The sequence below is a fragment of the Capricornis sumatraensis genome, chromosome 1, assembly GCF_032405125.1.
Source record: "Capricornis sumatraensis isolate serow.1 chromosome 1, serow.2, whole genome shotgun sequence".
Classification (NCBI taxonomy): Eukaryota; Metazoa; Chordata; class Mammalia; order Artiodactyla; family Bovidae; genus Capricornis; species Capricornis sumatraensis.
In genome coordinates, this window is record NC_091069.1 from 179,447,703 (window position 1) to 179,465,596 (window position 17,894).

The 17,894-nt window shown below is 35.9% G+C and overlaps 1 protein-coding gene across 3 annotated transcripts in view; it reads left to right on the forward strand.

The window, feature by feature from the left end:
- Nucleotides 1–4,685: 4,685 nt before the first annotated feature.
- ATP13A3 (ATPase 13A3) overlaps nt 4,686–17,894 on the forward strand; it is a 63,502-nt gene continuing 50,293 nt past the window's right edge. For 2 of the 3 annotated variants that reach the window (XM_068981456.1, XM_068981470.1), the window contains exons 1-11: nt 4,686–4,736; nt 5,199–5,372; nt 6,241–6,423; nt 6,709–6,779; nt 8,540–8,620; nt 9,786–9,855; nt 12,543–12,677; nt 13,350–13,422; nt 16,126–16,257; nt 17,220–17,399; nt 17,548–17,705. In XM_068981456.1, coding sequence (XP_068837557.1) covers nt 4,686–4,736; nt 5,199–5,372; nt 6,241–6,423; nt 6,709–6,779; nt 8,540–8,620; nt 9,786–9,855; nt 12,543–12,677; nt 13,350–13,422; nt 16,126–16,257; nt 17,220–17,399; nt 17,548–17,705 — 1,308 coding nt within the window. The remainder of the gene's footprint in view (nt 4,737–5,198; nt 5,373–6,240; nt 6,424–6,708; nt 6,780–8,539; nt 8,621–9,785; nt 9,856–12,542; nt 12,678–13,349; nt 13,423–16,125; nt 16,258–17,219; nt 17,400–17,547; nt 17,706–17,894) is intronic. The other variant, XM_068981463.1, reaches the window with a different exon arrangement.

The following is a 17,894-nucleotide window of genomic DNA, read 5'->3' on the forward strand; positions in this document are numbered from 1 at the left end:
TTAATATTGATAATTTGTACCCCCTCACCCCCACATGCAACTAGAAATGATAATTTTACTGATGTCAGAGAACCAGCTTTTTTTCTTTAATTTCATTTATTTCTTCTCTAAATTTTAGTCTTTCTCTTAATTGCTTACACTGGGTATTCCTTGCCATTCTTTTCCTGCTTTCTTAAGAACCTTATAAGAGAGTGCTTTCATTTCTCAGTGTTGTTTGTGCCGTTGTTGTATATAATTACCCACATAGTTACCATTTCTGGTGTTCTTCAGTCCTTTGTAGAGATCTGTATTGCCATCAGTTATCTTTTTTACCCCCTGTGTCTGAGGACTTCCTTTAACTTTTTATAGTGTAGCTTTGCTGTTGGTGAATTTTTACCAGCTTTTATATCTGAGAAAGACTTAGTTCAACTTTGATTTTGGAAAATATTTTCTTTGCTGGGTATAGAATTCTCTTCATAGTTTCTTTTTCTTAATACTTCAAAGATCTTGCTCTGTCTTTTTACCTGCATTGTTTTTAGCAAGAAATTTAATGTCATTTTAAATTATTTTCATCACAATTTTGAGCAGTTTGATGATGATATGCCTTGATGTAATTTCTTAATGTTTTTGCTTAGTGTTGGTTGAACTTCTTGGATCTGTGGGTTTATACCTTTTCATATAATCTGGAAATTTGGGGGCCATTATAGAATTACATATTTTTTGTTCCTTTCTACCTTATGTGCATATCAGAGTACTTGAGGTTGTTTCACAGCTTACTGATGCTGTTATGCTAGCTTTTTTCCCCCTCCTTAGTCTGTTTTTTCCTCTCAGTTTTAAATTTTGGATATTTCTGTTACTTTGTCTTCAAGTTCATTGATTTTCTTTCCCCTGTAATACCTAATTTGCTGTTAATTCCATCTAGTATATTTTTCATCTCAGACATTATACTTTTTATTTTGTGTTCAGTTTGGTTATTTTTTTATATCTTTCATGTGTCTGTTTCGCATGATTAGTCTTTCCTCTTGTGTTTTGAACATGTGGACTACAGTTACAGCAGTTGTTTTAACGGCCTTGTCTACCATTTCTGTTGTCTCTCAGATCTAGGTCCTCTTTGGTCCATTGATTTTTCTCATTATGGGATGTCTCTTTTTGGTTCTTTGGTTCTTTGTCTCTCTTTGGTTCTTTGTTAGGTTTCAGTTGGATAGCAGACATGGTACTAGATAGTTTGCATTCCTGTAAATCTCCTTGGACTGTGTTCTGTGAAGCATTTACTTGGACACAATTTTATTCTTTCAAGTCTTAGAAGTTTTGTTTGGCAGGACCAGAGTAGCTTTTAGTTTGGGGCTAATTTGAACCTACTACTGAAGCAAAGTGAAAGTCGCTCAGTCGCGACTTTCTGAGAAAAGTCATACTCTCAATCTGACTCTTTGTGACCCCATGGAATTCTCCAGGTGAGAAAACTGGAGTGGGTAGCGTTTCCATTCTCCAGGGGATCTTCCCAGCCAGGTCTCCCGCGTTGCAGGCGGATTCTTTACCAACTGAGCTACCAGGGAAGCCCACTGAAGCAAAATCCTCTGGGTCCTCCTGATTCCATGCAACTAATGAGGTTTCCCACTGTGGTTGGTGGGAACAGGTACTCTCCCCCGTGTGAACCTGATGCATTCTTCCCCTAAAACCTTTTGAATGGCTTTCTTCTGGTCTTGGTAGTTTCCTCACACAGAAATGCTGATCAGTATTCAGTTGAAGACTTGAGAAGAATCCCCACTTTGCAAGTTTTTAGTGTTCATGCTCTGTACACACCTCTTCTCTGGTAATCTGCCTTGCAAACCCAGTCACTTTGGCACGTCCTTAGACTCGCAGCTTCATCTCTTTAACTTGGTTGATTGCTGGGCTCCCCCTAGGTTCCTTGTCCTACCTTTTTTTGTGTGTGGCATCCTGTAATTACTCAGTGTGTAAACTGGGACAATTATAGAGCTCACCTAGATACTTCCCATTTTTATATCAGTTTCTTCCGTTGAGTGAAACAATTGTCAACAGTTGAAAGAAACGGTGACACAGTTGAAAGTGACAGCGGTTTTTTCTTGGCTCCAAAATCACTGCAGACAGTGACTGCAGCCATGAAATAAAAGACGTTTGCTCCTTGGAAGAAAAGCTATGACCAACCTAGACAGCGTATTATGAAAAAGCAGAGACATTACTTTGCTGACAAAGGTCCGTCTAGTCAGAGCTATGGTTTTTCCACTGGTCACGTATGGATGTGACAGTTGGACCATGAAGAAAGCTGAACTCTGAAGAATTGATGCTTTTGAACTGTGGTGATGGAGAAGACTCTTGAGAGTCCCTTGGACTCCAAGGAGATCCAAGCAGTCAATCCTAAAGGAAATCAACCCTGAGTATTCATTGGAAGGACTGATGCTGAAACTGAAGCTCCAGTACTTTGGCCACCTGATGGAAAGAGCTGACTCATTTGAAAAGACCCTGATGCTGGGAAAGATTGAAAGTGGGAGGAGAAGGAAATGACAGAGGATGAGATGGTTGGATGGTATCACCGATTTGATGGACATGAGTTTGAGCAAGGTCCAGGAGATGGTGAAGGACAGGGAAGTCTGGCATGTTGCAGTTCATGGGTTCGCAAAGACTTGGACATGTCTGAATGCCTAAACAGCTTTGGTTGACGTCCAGTTCCTTGAAAACTATATAGTTTTAGATCTTTTATTAATTTTGTTATTTTATTGGGTTGGCAAAAAAGTTCATTTGGCTTTTCCATAATATCTTACGGGAAAACCCAGATGAACTTTCTGGCCAACCCAGTAGTTAGGATGGCTAGTCTAGTCTGCGTTTTTACATCTTGGTTGGAAACAGAACTCTCTTCCATTTAAGTATTTGAATAAGTTCTTCCCCTCAAGAAGCATATTTCAGGTGGTGATGGGAAATGGGGGTCAGAATTATATGTTTTGGTTGTTAAAAATGACTCTGTGAAATCCTGAGTGATGATCCTGAGATTCAGGCCAGAATTTAAGGAAGGAGCACAGATTAAAGGGTAAGAACCCCAGATTGGATTCTTTAGTGGGGACAGTGTCAGAGCAGAGTTCCTTTGCCTTATGCTTTGAAGGTAGGCATGTGTACATTTGAAACCTTGCAGGATTGGACTAAACCTTACAGGCTCAGGCAGCAACAGCTGACCTTTCTGCACGGAAAGAGGTTGGATTTGCTCATTCTGCATGTCATCTATGGCATCAGGTGTATAGCTCTTGAGAACAACTGCTACCTCAGGTCATATTGATTTGATGGGACAAGCTTACATTGGTGGGATGACTCTAGTACTGTACTTTTTTAGGGCTGCAACACACCCTAGTGTGAGAAGAAATTGTCACTAGATTACCTAAAAGGTTTTGTACGATAATGTGACTTGTTTTCCTCTGAAAAACAGGATAACTCTGAGGCTTCTTTTCCGAGATGGCACCAAGTCCAATGTATATGTGTGTGTCTGTGTATGTGTTTGTCATCAAATTCTTGCATTTTATTTCTGTGGAAAGCCCTGACTCTACTTAACCTCTGGCCCTGTCTTCAGGGCTACCACAAGGTAGAGAAACTTTGAGTGCCCGTTCAGGACACATCAGTGTTTTTTATTGGTCATTTTCTTGATGACATAAATCAGGAGATTTCAGTAGTCTGATGTGGGGGATTAAGTTGAAATTCTGCAGTTGGTTTACTTTGCTATTAATTCATATCAGATAAACATTATATAGCTAAATTCTTTATCAGGTCACTCAGGAAGTATTTTTTGAGTACCAGCCACGTGTCAGGATTGTGCTGTCCACCAGGTAGATGAGTGGAGGCATGGCATCTGGAATGAGGGAGGTAACATTTGCACTGTGTTCTGCAGAGGTCAACCACATCTAAAGCAGTGGCTCTCAAATTCATCCACCTCAGGGCTCAGACCTTTTTACATTCTTGAAAATTACTGTGAACTCTAAGAAGATTTTGTTTATGTGGGTTTTATCTGTTATTGCCACATAGAGCTTTAAAAACATTAACTTACTAAAGCAGTAATAGATAAGTACATTTTCCCAAATAAATATATATATTTTCCAGAATCCAAAAAAAAAGGCAAGAAAACCTGCATTGTTTTACATTTTGCAGCTCTCTTTAATGTTTGAATTTAATCTGTTTCTTAATACAGGAGATATTTTTTTGTCAATGAGCTCAATAAAGTTTCTCCTAGAAATGAGCATCATGGTAGTCAGGAACAATAAGATTACTCAGTGGACCTGGAATCAGGGTGGTCTCCAGTAGGGGTCCACGTGCATTAGAGATTGACCCTTGGCCAGGGATTGCCATACATGTGGTAGGTGCTCAGTAGATGAGTCTGGAGAGTGAAAAAGGAAAATTCTGTAATTTGTCTTAGAATTTAAATGACTTTGCAGCAAGGCTAGTGCTAGTATAAATTAATTAGTGAAATATATCAAGTTTTATGATAGTAGTAAGTCATTCAGTTTCAAGAATTGGCACCCCAATGAAAATGTTACGAGAATCAGTTAGCACGTTAGTGATTACTTAAATATCAGTTAAACTTTTATCCAAACAAGAAGTCTGATAGTATGCAGTTACTATAAGATACTATAATCTACTAAGATGTTTGTTCCTCTTTTCCTCAGTTATCTTTAATTGTTCGGAAGCACACGACCTTTCTAACCACTGTAGATATGGACAAAGAAGAAAGAAAGATTATCAACCAGGGTCAGGAAGATGAAATGGTAACCAGCTTTTACAATTTACTTGTGAAGTGTGAGTTTATTTTTCTAGGGAAGTAGAAAAGTACATTTAAAAAAATACTAAAATAAAATACAGTAAAATAGCAGCTAAGTCAATGTGGTTTTTTCCCTTCTGGCTGTGTTTTTGAAGTGGGATTATGTAGTACCTCTGGTAGTAGTATGGTTCTTGTATGGTTCTAGTGTGCTTCCTGTTTCACTTGTGAACTGTTAAAACTCAGAGGAAAATGTTTTTTCATTTGATATAACTTAAGAAGTTATGTTAGCTGATGCTTATATATAGTCCTAAATGCAAAATTTCTAATTTTTCCTTTATAAGAAAGTTTAAAATCAGCTTAGTAAAACTCCAACTCTTTCTTGGTGGTGTATGTAGGGGAAAGATAGGGTTGTTTACATTGAACTCTCATAACATTTGATATGTGATTATTAATCACTGTGTCCATGCAGGAGATTTATGGTTATAATTTGTGTCGCTGGAAGCTTGCCATTGTTTCTCTTGGAGTGGTGTGTACCGGCGGCTTTCTTCTCCTGCTCCTCTATTGGATGCCCGAGTGGCGGGTAAAGGTGACCTGTGTGAGAGCTGCAATCAAAGACTGTGAAGTGGTGCTGCTGAGGACTACTGTAAGTCCACATGATTACTTGTAGTGGATTATTTGTGGGGTAAAATGATGTGTTTATGTGTATTCTGTTCAAAATAAAATATGATGAGAACATCATTGCTAGGATACAATGAGAAATACTAATCCTGGTATTTCTAAAGCATCTGTGTTCCAAGTGACTAATATCCCAGTGATCTGAGTTCAAAGGAATCTTGAAAGTGAAAAAAAAAAAAGCGACAGTGTTAGTCACTCAGTCATGTCTGACCCCTCGTGAACCCATGAACTGTGGTCCACTAGGCTCTCCTCTGCCCGTGGGCTTCTTCAGGCAAGGATACTGGGTGGGTAGCCATTCCCTTCTCCAGGAGATCTTCCCGACCCAGGAATGGAACCTAGCTCTCCTGCATTGCACGCAGATTCGTTACTGTCTGAGCCACTCAAATCTACCCTTTTTTATAGCTCTTGATGCACTGAGAGATTAGATAGATGGCTGGTCTGTCAAGGTTACCCAAAACGACTGTATCCCAGATCCCTTCTATTATGCAGTGCTGCTGCTCCCCAGGTTTTGTTTTGTAATCCTACTTGGAAGCATTTTATAAGAGGCTTTAATACCTAGTCTCAGTATGTAGATGGATTAAATCAAGAAATTACTCATAATCTTTTATGAGATCCTCTATCAGTAAAGAATGACGTATATAAAATGGTAAGCGATCAAGAACACTTTATGTTTGAATTTATGCATCTTCATGAAATGGTTTAACATTTAGTGAGGAGAAAGTGACACTTTCTCATTTCAAGATTAGTATTAATAATATATCATGTAAAAAATGGAAACTATATATGGTTATATAATATATAATTGACTCTTTACCCTTATTCCTTTCTCTTTGAAGGATGAATTCAGAACGTGGTTTTGTGCAAAAATTCGCTTCCTTTCTCTAGAAACTCCCCCATTTTCAAGTTCAAAATCTCTGATTAATAAAGTTTCAAATGGCCATGCAGTTCACTTAACTGAAAATCTGGCTGAAGAGAATAGGCTTGAGATGAATAAATACTCACAGCCTCAATCACAACAGGTATTGTGATCTTATTCTCAATGTTTCTTTAAAAACTGGAATTGTTACATTTTATGCTACGGTAGTCTATAATTTCGTACTTATTTTTAAGATAAAACTGTATGCATATAAAATACCTGTTTATCACTATATGTAAACAGTTTAAATATTTACTAGAAGAAATGGATTATGTCACATGTGATTGCTTTAATTTTAATAGTTATATGCTAAATTTGTGTTAGTAAACTTAATTATTAACAAGTGATGATAATGCTTTTTGATGTAACCTTTTTATATGTTCTACAGATTCGCTATTTCACCCACCATAGTATGAAATACTTCTGGAATGATACCCTTCACAATTTTGATTTCTTAAAGTAAGTATTCTTCTTTTGTTTGGATTGTATGAGGGTCTTGATTATGTTTTAGATAGAAAATAATTCATTTTAGTGTTATATAAGATGGAAGATTTCCCTTCACTTATTAACTCCCTGGTGGTATTTGAATACTCAGTAATATTCAGTAACCAGTTTAGAATAAACCCCATCTGCAAGTTGTATCCTGGCAAAATTGACACAAAAGTTAGAAGCACCATGCTCCCAAAATCCAGTCCGAGTCTTTTTCTTTTGGAGGATTCATCTCAGAGTAAATTTTGAGTATACCTCTTAGCCTGCCAGAGTATCTGAATTATCACCTCTAAATTTGCTGATGGCTTCATCCATTTGTATTCAGTACTTGAGGGATGGAGTGATAGACAAACATTAAATTTAACTTTCATATGTGGATAAAGATGGGACATGGTCAAATGTGTTAAGCCTTGGGTAGGATAAATTGGAATAATTCCTTAAAATTTGATTTTTATGAAAACTTCAGGTTACATCAGGACTGAATTTACTAGGATTTTATTTATTTTTGGTTGCACCATACAACTTGTGGGGTCTCACCTCCCTTACCAAGGATTGAACCTGTGTCATAGCAGTGAAAGCCCCAAACCCTAACCATTAGGCCACTAGGGAACTCCTTTAGGATTCTATTTTTATTGCTGTTAAAGTGATTATCGTAAATACCCATTAAGTATCCTTGCTTGAGAGTGGCAAAGGAATTCTTAATATTAGCAGTAAAAAGAGAATCACCTTATGAACATTTAAAATATTTATGCTTGGACTTCTTCCCTAAGACATTTCCTAAAGAATTAGATAATTCTAAAGAATATTGCTAATATTCCTGAAGAATTGGAATATTACGGAATGGAGCAGAGGAGTTCCACCTGCCTAGTTGTGAAGACCATTTCTAGTTAAGAACCATTGCTTGTTTTTTAGAGAATACTGACAGTGAACTGTCATTTTGTTCTTAAAAAATTTTTGACTGGGAGTGCCCTGGGGGAAAATAGCAAACATGTTTGCTATGTAGCCTTTTCCAACCATAGCAACTTGTAGGATTTAAACTTATTCCAATGATAGCAGTTAATTAGGGAGCTTAGTTTTTTCTTTTGGAAAAAGTAGAAAAAGATTGGAGTTAAATGATGTGTTAGATTCTCTAGAGAGTTTTTGGGAATAGTATCTCAGTTAAAATAAGCCTTGAGAGGAAAGCAGGTATGTTAGTCGAATCCCAGTTTTAATCATTACAGATTTTAGACATTGCCTGTGACTTAGACGGATTTTTCACTTCTCCTTAGATGAGAGAAGAATTCAGCTTGATGCTTTTTGTAGAAAGAAGAATAACTGAGTAGGACTTAGTAGTGTGAAGCTTCAACATTTAAGAAGGGAAACTCGATAAAAAGTAAAGTTTGAAACACTCAAGTTAGTCGTACTTTACCTTTAATATTTTTGGTTATTAACTGTTACAGCTTTGGCACAGACTTAAAGGATAATAATATAGTTATATAATCTTATCCCATGATAGATACATTGTATAGCTTAGAAGTTGCCACATTTGAGATTTAGGCCTTTTATTACTGTTTATCTTAGGAAGTAAAGATTTAAAAATTATCATCCGTTGTCTCAGTTTTTGTTAGGGGTTTCTATTTTTAAGGAAATCACACTTTAAAATCAGAAATAGAGAAAAATTTCTGATTAAGGCATTAAGAAATTTGGATATTTTAAACTTTGTTTAAAGTAAAAACTTTGGATTTATTTAGGGGACTGGATGAAGGTGTTTCTTGTACGTCAATTTATGAAAAGCATAGTGCAGGACTGACAAAGGGGATGCATGCCTACAGGTAATCTTTATCCAACTAAAGTTAGATCTATTATCAAAATTCCGAAATAAAGTAGTATATATAGTTTACCCTTTTACCATATAGTTTTAATGTTAACAATTATTTAAATATTATAACATAGTATTTGACAGCTTATTGATATTTTATTTGGGTGAGACTCTTCAGTTTAAGAATTGTAAAAGTGTTGAAGCCGATTTTGAAATGAATATCCCTGAAAATATACTGTATTTCATCATTTCTAAGGTGCACACTTTCCTACGTTTTAACATCTCTATAAGGAGGGTGTGTCATACAGTGGGTGAAGTGTCACCCTTTACTTGACAGCATTTTAATCTTTCTTGATAGTGCATAAAATCATGGAATGTCTTACAATTGATAGCGTCTTTGATTTACTGAAATATTGGGACTTGTAAGCATGAGCTCAGATTTACTAAAATGAAAATTTGTAAATTGAGAGACAATATCTTTTTCATAGTGTTATTCTTTGCTAAGGTATAAAAGTATACTAGTGTATCATGTACTGTAAAGATAATGCCATTTTCAAATTAGGAATTTTCTTGTACTCCTGTAGCATGTTCTTTTAAAGGGTTGCAGTATAAATTCATTCAGTCAGACTTACGCTTCATAGAACACGAGAATTAATTTATCATCTAGAAAGTGCTATTATAAGGAACTTAAGTGGAAGATTTTAAGCAACCTTGCTTAAGCATTAAAAAAACGGTGCAAAATGTTATACTGTTTTGAAATAAACGTTTTTAGTGCAATATTCTTATTAGAAAAATAGTATAGGACACCTCAAATTACTTATGTAGTCTCTTGAAAAAATTCATTGCATTTCAGAATTGTTGCGCTGTATTGTGTTTATGGGTGGAAAAGAAAATCTTTTGCTGATACGGTTTATTGTAGATTAGTGGGAGAGGTACTTGTCACACAAAAGATAAAATAATAACAGTGTAGTTATCCAATATTGACTATATTGATTTAAATACTGTAGATAGAGAATTTAAATTGTAGAAGACAACTGTTTAGAAAAACGAATGTTTAAGTTCCAGAATTTAGGAGCAGTTGGTGTTTTGAGCCTTATCTAATGCAGTGCCTTCTGTAAATTGTACTATTATAATACAGTATAATGTAATATTATTGTTATTATATTTTCCTGTTATAGAAAATTGCTTTATGGAGTAAATGAAATTGCTGTGAAAGTGCCTTCAGTTTTTAAGCTCCTGGTTAAAGAGGTAAGACAATTGTACCTGTCTTAACATTTGTGATCAATAGGTTTGTCAATTGAAAAGAGCCAGGATTTAAGTAATAAGATATTCTTGTTTGTTTCCTAACTTATCTTTGCTTATTATTTTCCTTGGAAGGTCAGAAAGATCTTTCTCCAGTAGATTAGTAATTTGGGGGGCATGATTACTTTTTTATTTTGTCTGATTTTTTTGCTTTTCTTGTCTGTAGATTTTCTTCTTATTCTCATGAAGTTGTGCATCTAAACCTTGGCCTATTTTGCAGATGTGTACCTCTGTCTTCCCCCCTACCCCCCGATTTTAAAAATAATTCATCATGTTTTCTTCATGTGGTACACTCTTAGTGACTAGGCATCATGCCAGATGTTTGCAGTAAAAACATAACATGATGAGTGACAGTGAAGAATTCGCACTTTAGCCTAGGGGGAATACATGTCAGTAGTTACTGTAGTGACTTCAGTTTGTAAGAGCCATAGAGGAGGCATAAGTAAAGTGTTGCGGCCTGTAAAGAAAGAAAGTGGCTTTGCCTAGGAGGGTTAGGCTCTCCAGGCTTCTTTCTGATTTTGGGCTAAAGATCAGAATTAGCTGTAGTGGGTCAATACTTTGAGTAGAAGTTAGATTGCCTTCCATCATTTCTTGAGAGTAGCTATGTAATGGAGCTTTAGAGCACAGCAACATGTAAGGAGTCGGAATTAGAAAGACTGGCTTGTAACATGACTCCATCAGTAACTAGCTCTGATCATTAGAAGACCTTTCTCTCTGCTGCTCTTGTATTGGTAAAATTGTAGTAAATCCTTTAATGGCCTCATTTGATTTTGAAGTAAAATAGGATTATGTATGTAAAAGTGTTTTGAAAAATACAGAAACATCAATTTTAAGATATTGGAGATTATTAATGAAATTGATAAAAATACTATAAAATTTGGGTAGTCAAAGTCTTTAGCAGGACTTCTTTTTTTTTTGAAGTAAACCCGCCAGTTGGTTTTTTATTGGCCAAATCAAATGCAAACATCTTTTAAATTTTTTTAGATTATGGAAGAATGGTAACACATTTATAGGAGACTTGGAAAATGTAGAAGGTTAGATATAGTTCCACTATACATTATAATTCTTTTTTTAAGTAAATTAAGGTTTTTAATTGGAGTTTCAATATCAAACTCTCAAAAATTAATAGAATAAATAGACAGAAAAGTAGAAAGATGTAGTAGACCTAAAAAGCAGTGTGAACCAGTTCAACATAGTAATAGTTAAGATTCATATAATTCTCACATAACAGCAGAATACAAATTCTATATGAGTTCCCACAGACTGTAAGCCAGAAGACACTGGAACATATCCAGGGACATAAAACAAGGTGGAAAAATTTCATGGTCTAAAGGTATTGAAATCACACAGTCTGTTCTCTTTATCACTGTGGAATTATGTTAGAAATCAGTATCAAAATATACTTGAAAATAACACACATAGTTTCAATTGCTATGTGACATTTACCGTTAGAGATCTTTGACTAAATCAAAAGCCTCAATAAAGTTGAAAGACTGAAAAAACTCAGAAGGTGATTGCAGAGAAGAAAGGATTTAAATGAGAAATTAATATCAAAGATACTTTAAAGGTCTCATGTATTTGGAAATTGAACATCCATGTTTAAATGATGGGTGTATGTAAGAAGCCATAACAAAGAAAATTAGAAAATATTTGTAATAGAATAAAAATGAAAAGAGAATTTATCAGAATTCATTGCATGCAACTGAAGCTGCTTAGTGCAACTAAAAACAATATGGAGTCTTGAATAAGGTATGAAAACAGAAGAATGGACAGTAACAAAATTTTGTGAAATTTGAACAAAATCTGTGCTTTTGTTAATAATACTGTATCACATGTTAATTTCCTGGTTTTTTGTTTTTTTTTTAGTATTTATGTTCTCAGAATTGGATTAGAAATTTCAAACCTCATTCAAATTTTTTTTTTAAGTCACTAAAATAATAGTGTGGAAGTGCACACATGCACATGCTTTCATCCACCCAGCCAGCCTACGTTTTTTGGTTGGTGCATTTAATCCATTTATATTTAAGGTAATTATCACTGTTGGTGATTCTGTCACTAATTGTTTTGGGTTTTATTTTTGTAGGTCTTTTCTGCTTCTTGTGCTTAGCAGGACTCCTTATCTTTTTTTTTCCATTCAGGTTTTAATCCTCATTTATTTCCTTAGAGAAAGCAAAGCATTGTAACTTATCTCATATTTGCCTTCTCTTTGGACTTCAGTGAACTTTCGACTTATAAGTAAATTGATGTTTCAGGTTCATAATAAGTAAATGTTCCATTTGGTTAAACGTTTTGTACTCTTTGGCAGCACAGTAATTATTGAAAGTAAATGTGTTTTATTGCTAAGGCAAAGTGAAGAACAGCTACATTTACACATTTTAGCTGTTTCTAGCTGAATCTGTATTTGGGTTTGGTATCAATCTAACTGGATGCTCTCAATTTCAGTTAAGCTTATTTAGTCAAATTTTAGTAGTTTGATGATTCTCTTCTAAAAAGGTAGTATCTTGCTCTACTCTTTGGGTAGTTAATTACATGTTGCCCTAGGGTACTATAGGGTAATATCTTGTTAGTGATTTCTTAAATCTGTATGGTTTTAAATATCTCATTCAATTTGACTTAAAAATTTTGTTTTTTAGGTTCTCAACCCATTTTACATTTTCCAGTTGTTCAGTGTTATACTCTGGTGCACAGATGAATACTATTACTATGCTATAGCCATTGTGATTATGTCTGTAGTATCAATTATAAGCTCCCTGTATGCCATTAGAAAGGTGAGTCCAATTTATTAGGGTTTTCACAACTGTATTTGTACTTTGTAATAACACATAAGGTGTGCAGAATGATATTTGGTATAAAGCACGTTCTTGATACAGTTTTTCTTTTAGTTACGTGAATATGTACTCCTTTGCCCTCTTTTTGAGGTGGGGGAAGGCAGATGCTTTTTAAAGTCAGAGTATCACTTGATTGCTTTGGGACTGTAGGGGTCTCTAGTTGCTTATCTTAGACTGGAATACTGGAGGGCTGAATCTCCTGTTTTTAGGGCTGTCATGTTAAAGTGCTTCTTATTTTGTTTGGGGCTGAAACATTGATCGTTGAATCTTTTGGTCTTGACTTTTTTAAAGGTAGAGTAATATGTGTTTATTATTAGCTTGTGTGCTAAGTCATTTCAGTCATGTCTGACTCTTTGCGCCCCATGGACTGTAGCCCACCAGACTCCTGTCCATGGGATCATCTAGGCAAGAATACTGGAATGGGTTGCCATTTCCTCCTCCAGGGGGTGTTCCTGACCCAGGTATCGAACCCGAGTCTTGGATCTCCTGCATTGCAGGCGGGTTCTTTACCACTATATATTAGCTTATCTTAGTTTATATTACCCTTGCTTTCTAGTAGATTGAAGAGTGAGTTTATATTAATGAGTTCAAAATTTTTTTCCTCTGATTCAGCAATATATTATGTTACATGACATGGTGGCGGCTCACAGTACTGTGAGAGTTTCAGTTTGCAGAGTAAATCAAGGTAAGTACTTCAGTTTACTCTTAGAAAAGTAAATAGAAAAAGATAGCCACTGTGCACTAATGTGTGAAGCAAGCCCAGTATATTATGCATATACACGTAGTTCCATAAGAAACAGAAATGTGTGTTTGGATTTATAGTCATGTCTCTGTATCAAGTTCATTCATTTATGTGAAATTTTTTTTTTCTGTAATGTGTCAGCCACTGTACTAGGCTCTCAGGATGGCCATAGTCCTTGCCATCATTGAACTTCAGTCCAGTTGGAAAGACAGATGATAAACAGAACAATGAAGTGTGATAAATGATAGGGAGAGTTCAGGGAACTTAGAGTTCATTTAATACAGGTGTCTTCTATATAGACATCTTTGTAATATAGGATGGCTGCTTTGAACAGGTATATTTTAAATGATTGGATTAGCCAGGTAAAGTATAGGTGAGAAAGTGACAGGGCAGGGGTGATGTGAGAGTTGGACTGTGAAGAAAGCTGACCGCCGAAGAATTGATGCTTTTGAACTGTGGTGTTGGAGAAAACTCTTGAGAGTCCCTTGGACTGCAAGGAGATCCAACCAGTCCATTCTAAAGGAGATCAGCCCTGGGTGGTCTTTGGAAGGAATGATGCTAAAGCTGAAACTCCAGTACTTTGGCCACCTCATGCAAAGAGTTGACTTATTGGAAAAGACTTTGATGCTGGGAGGGATTGGGGGCAGGAGGAGAAGGGGACGACAGAGGATGAGATGGCTGGATGGCATCACTGACTCAATGGACTTGAGTTTAAGTGGATTTCGGGAGTTGGTGATGGACAGGGAGGCCTGGCGTGCTGCAATTCATGGGGTCACAAAGAGTCAGACACGACTGAGCGACTGAACTGAACTGAACTGAGAGAGGGAAATAAGAGGGTTCTAGTGCCCAAAGACCTGGAAATTAAAGAGAGTTCATTTGTTCATTGCAATAACTGGAAGAAATTCAGTGTGGCAGATGCAGCAATTAGAGGGTAGACAGTTTTTTAAGGCTTGTGAAGGAATTTGGACTCTCCCAAAAGGCAGTGGAAAGACATTGAAGGGTTTTAAGCAGGAGAGTGATATGATCATATTTGCCTATTTGAAAAAATCCTTCTGATTGCATGTTTAAACTTATTTAGAAGGAAGTAATATTGAAGGCATGAAATGAATCAGTGTGAGGGTTGTGGAGATGGAGGGTGGAGAGATGGCTTTGAAAGATACTTAAATGTGGGCATTGAACAAGATTTGATAATAGAGTGGTGTCAGGCTGGCGGGGGATGGATGTTGGTGTCATTTAATTAAATAGGGAACACTGAGAAGAAGCAGAATTGTAGGGAAGGATAATGTTTTGGACACATTGGTTTGTCCGGTGAGATATGGAAGAGGTTAAGGATACAGGGGAGGCAGCTCAGCATCATGGGTCTTGGAGACAGCAGCCTCTTTAATTTATCAGGAAAACCAAATCAGTGTGCATTCTCTTCGACTTGGTATCCCACATCCAAGTGTGAACCCAAGTTAGCCAGCAGGTTGTTTTCTTCTTTGTGCTTCTTGGTCACTTGCTACTTTAGCTGATAATATCACCTTTCCTAGGTGCAGTCTTAAGATGTGTGGTTTATTGGTGTTCCTCCCCTTCCCACTCTGCCGTTGCCAAAGATGCTGGGCATCTCTCAATGTATTTCTTCCTTACCCGCTGAATAGTCCAACAGATCATTGATACTTAGATTCCCCATATACTTAAGGGTTAGAATTTCAAGTGGCATGAGGGTATTGAGTCAAGTTTTTAAAATAAAGGATCATATTAAGAAATGAAGAGTATTATACTTAATACATGCTAAATAACTTTAGAATTCTTTGCTCTTAGCTTAGTAAACTACTTATACCTTTTTTTTTTTTTTTTAAGAAAGAAAAGAATATTTGTCCTAAGGGCCAATATCACAAACAGTAGTTTTCTCTTCATCCATCTTTGCCTAGAAACTAGTGTAAGTCTCTTCTAAGCATAGTTTAATAAAATCTAGGGGTAGGGGAAAAAAGAATGCCCAAATATAAGGCTACCTTTTACTTGAGAAGATCTTGAAAGAAGTGTTTAACTAACTTGAATATAATACATAAATTTCTAAGGAAATAATGAACTATATATGATAGTTTTATACATTTATTTGAAATAATATCTAAGATTTTGAAACTATTTTAGGAATATTGAGAAGACAAACAATATAGATTATAAATAGTAGCCATAAGGAAAAGAATGCTGTTAGAAAAGAAAGTGTTAAAATTTCAGTGCTTTTCTCTGTTTCCAAGGGATTATAGAAATCTGAGATTGTGTACCTGTTGCAGGGGGGTGTCCTGGGTGGACTTACTGCCTGTTTAGCTCACAGGGCTGATAGTTAAGGTTGACCATCCGCTATTGAAATCCACCCATCTGTTAGTTTAGAGGGGGCTTGGCATTAACTGTGTGCACTTGGCATACTATCCTGGGACAAACTAGCTGACACATTATAGACACTGTGCTCTGTTAGCTTAAGGAATAATAATTTTATTTGTCAGTATTCCTCATCTATTGGAATTTTCTTATTTAACTCCATTATATTTTTAATGTCTTACTGAGATCAGGTGACCTTTGGATAGATCTTTAGTTTGTTGTATTTTTATTACAAGTTAAAGAATACTCTTTTCAGACCTTTCTTTCTTTTTCTTTCCTTAAATTCAGAAATAGAAGAGATCTTTTCTACAGACCTTGTGCCGGGAGATGTCATGGTCATTCCATTAAATGGGACAGTCATGCCTTGTGATGCAGTGCTTATTAATGGTACTTGCATTGTAAATGAAAGCATGTTAACAGGTAAACTAAATTAAATGAGTAAAAACCAGCTGAGTTGCTTATAATGATATTAGGACTAAGTAGTTACTGATTAAGCTTGTATCAGCATTAACTATGCAGTTTGTATCCTTTACTCACAAACGTCATGTAATAGATATTGAAGTTTTCTATTTTTGAGGGAACCAAATCCTGCATTATACTCAGCTGTAATACTAAAGTATAATGCTGGTGCTCACATCTCTTGTCCAGCTTCTGTGCATTCTTCTGACAGGAGGAAATGCTTTATGGGAAGGGACTAGGAAAAAAGTTCTTTCCCCACAGCATATTTATTGCTGTTCACTTTGATGTGCAAAGTGTAGGAATAAGAGAGTTGATATTTTTGTTAAATTGGGGGAGAAATAGACTTCAAAATAACTTCCCTTTGGAAATTCAGAATCTACAGGTGGAGCTGTATACCTTTTTATCATATGACTCTTTTAATTGTCATAGTCAATCTGGCAAGAAAGTGATTCTTATATAATACATTTTTGAACTATTGAGAGTCTGTCTTAAAACACATTCATGCACATAAACATCCCTGAAAGGTGAGGGAGGTTAGGACTGGATCTTCACATGCTGTGTGTTCTTGGGATTGCAGAGTGCTTCCCAGGTTAGTTCTCAGGGGTGCTGTGGTGATCACAGAACAGGTGCTGTGGTAATGACAACAACCTTGTCTTCTTATGAAACTTGCTGTAATTATTTCCAAGTGATTACCTTTGCGTCACAGATGACTTTCGAGAAATACTGTGGAAGACAAGATGTGCTATTTCTGGGTAAGGAAATTGGAAGACAAAAGGCTGATTGATTAAGCTGTATTATTCACATTTGAGAACTTTTAATAACTGTTGTCAACAGTATTTAACATTTAGTAAATGTAACAACTCAAGATTTGTGTGTTTGATACTGATTTCTATGCTTTAGTTTATGAATTATTTTTTTTAAAGGAGAAAGTGTTCCAGTGACAAAAACTAATTTGCCAAATCCTTCGGTGGACATGAAAGGAACGAGAGATGAATTATATAGTCCAGAAACACATAGACGACATACTTTGTTTTGTGGGACAACTGTTATTCAGACTCGTTTCTACACTGGAGAACTTGTCAAAGCCATAGTAGTTAGAACAGGTAGAAAATACTTAATCTTTTCTTGCATGGTTTAGCACATTTGATGCTTATAGCATGTTTAAAGAGAGATTCTATTTTGAGAGATAATTATCATTTTCTTATAGAGTTACTATAGAATCATTTTCTTCTTTCCTTTTTTTTAAAAAAGGATTTAATACTTCCAAAGGACAGCTTGTTCGCTCCATATTGTATCCCAAACCAACTGATTTTAAACTCTACAGAGATGCCTACTTATTTCTACTGTGTCTAGTGGGTGTGGCTGCAATTGGGTTTATCTACACTATTATCAATAACATTTTAAATGAGGTATGTATGTGGGAAACCCTTAATAGAGTTTGATTCTTAATTATCACATGGCTATTGAGGATTTGAGATGTGTCTAGCGAGACTGGAAAATTGAAATCTTAATTTAACTTGGAGCCATATGAGACTTGTAGCTGTTAATGTTAGAAAGTACAGATGTACATCACCATCATAGCAGAAAGTTTTTATCAG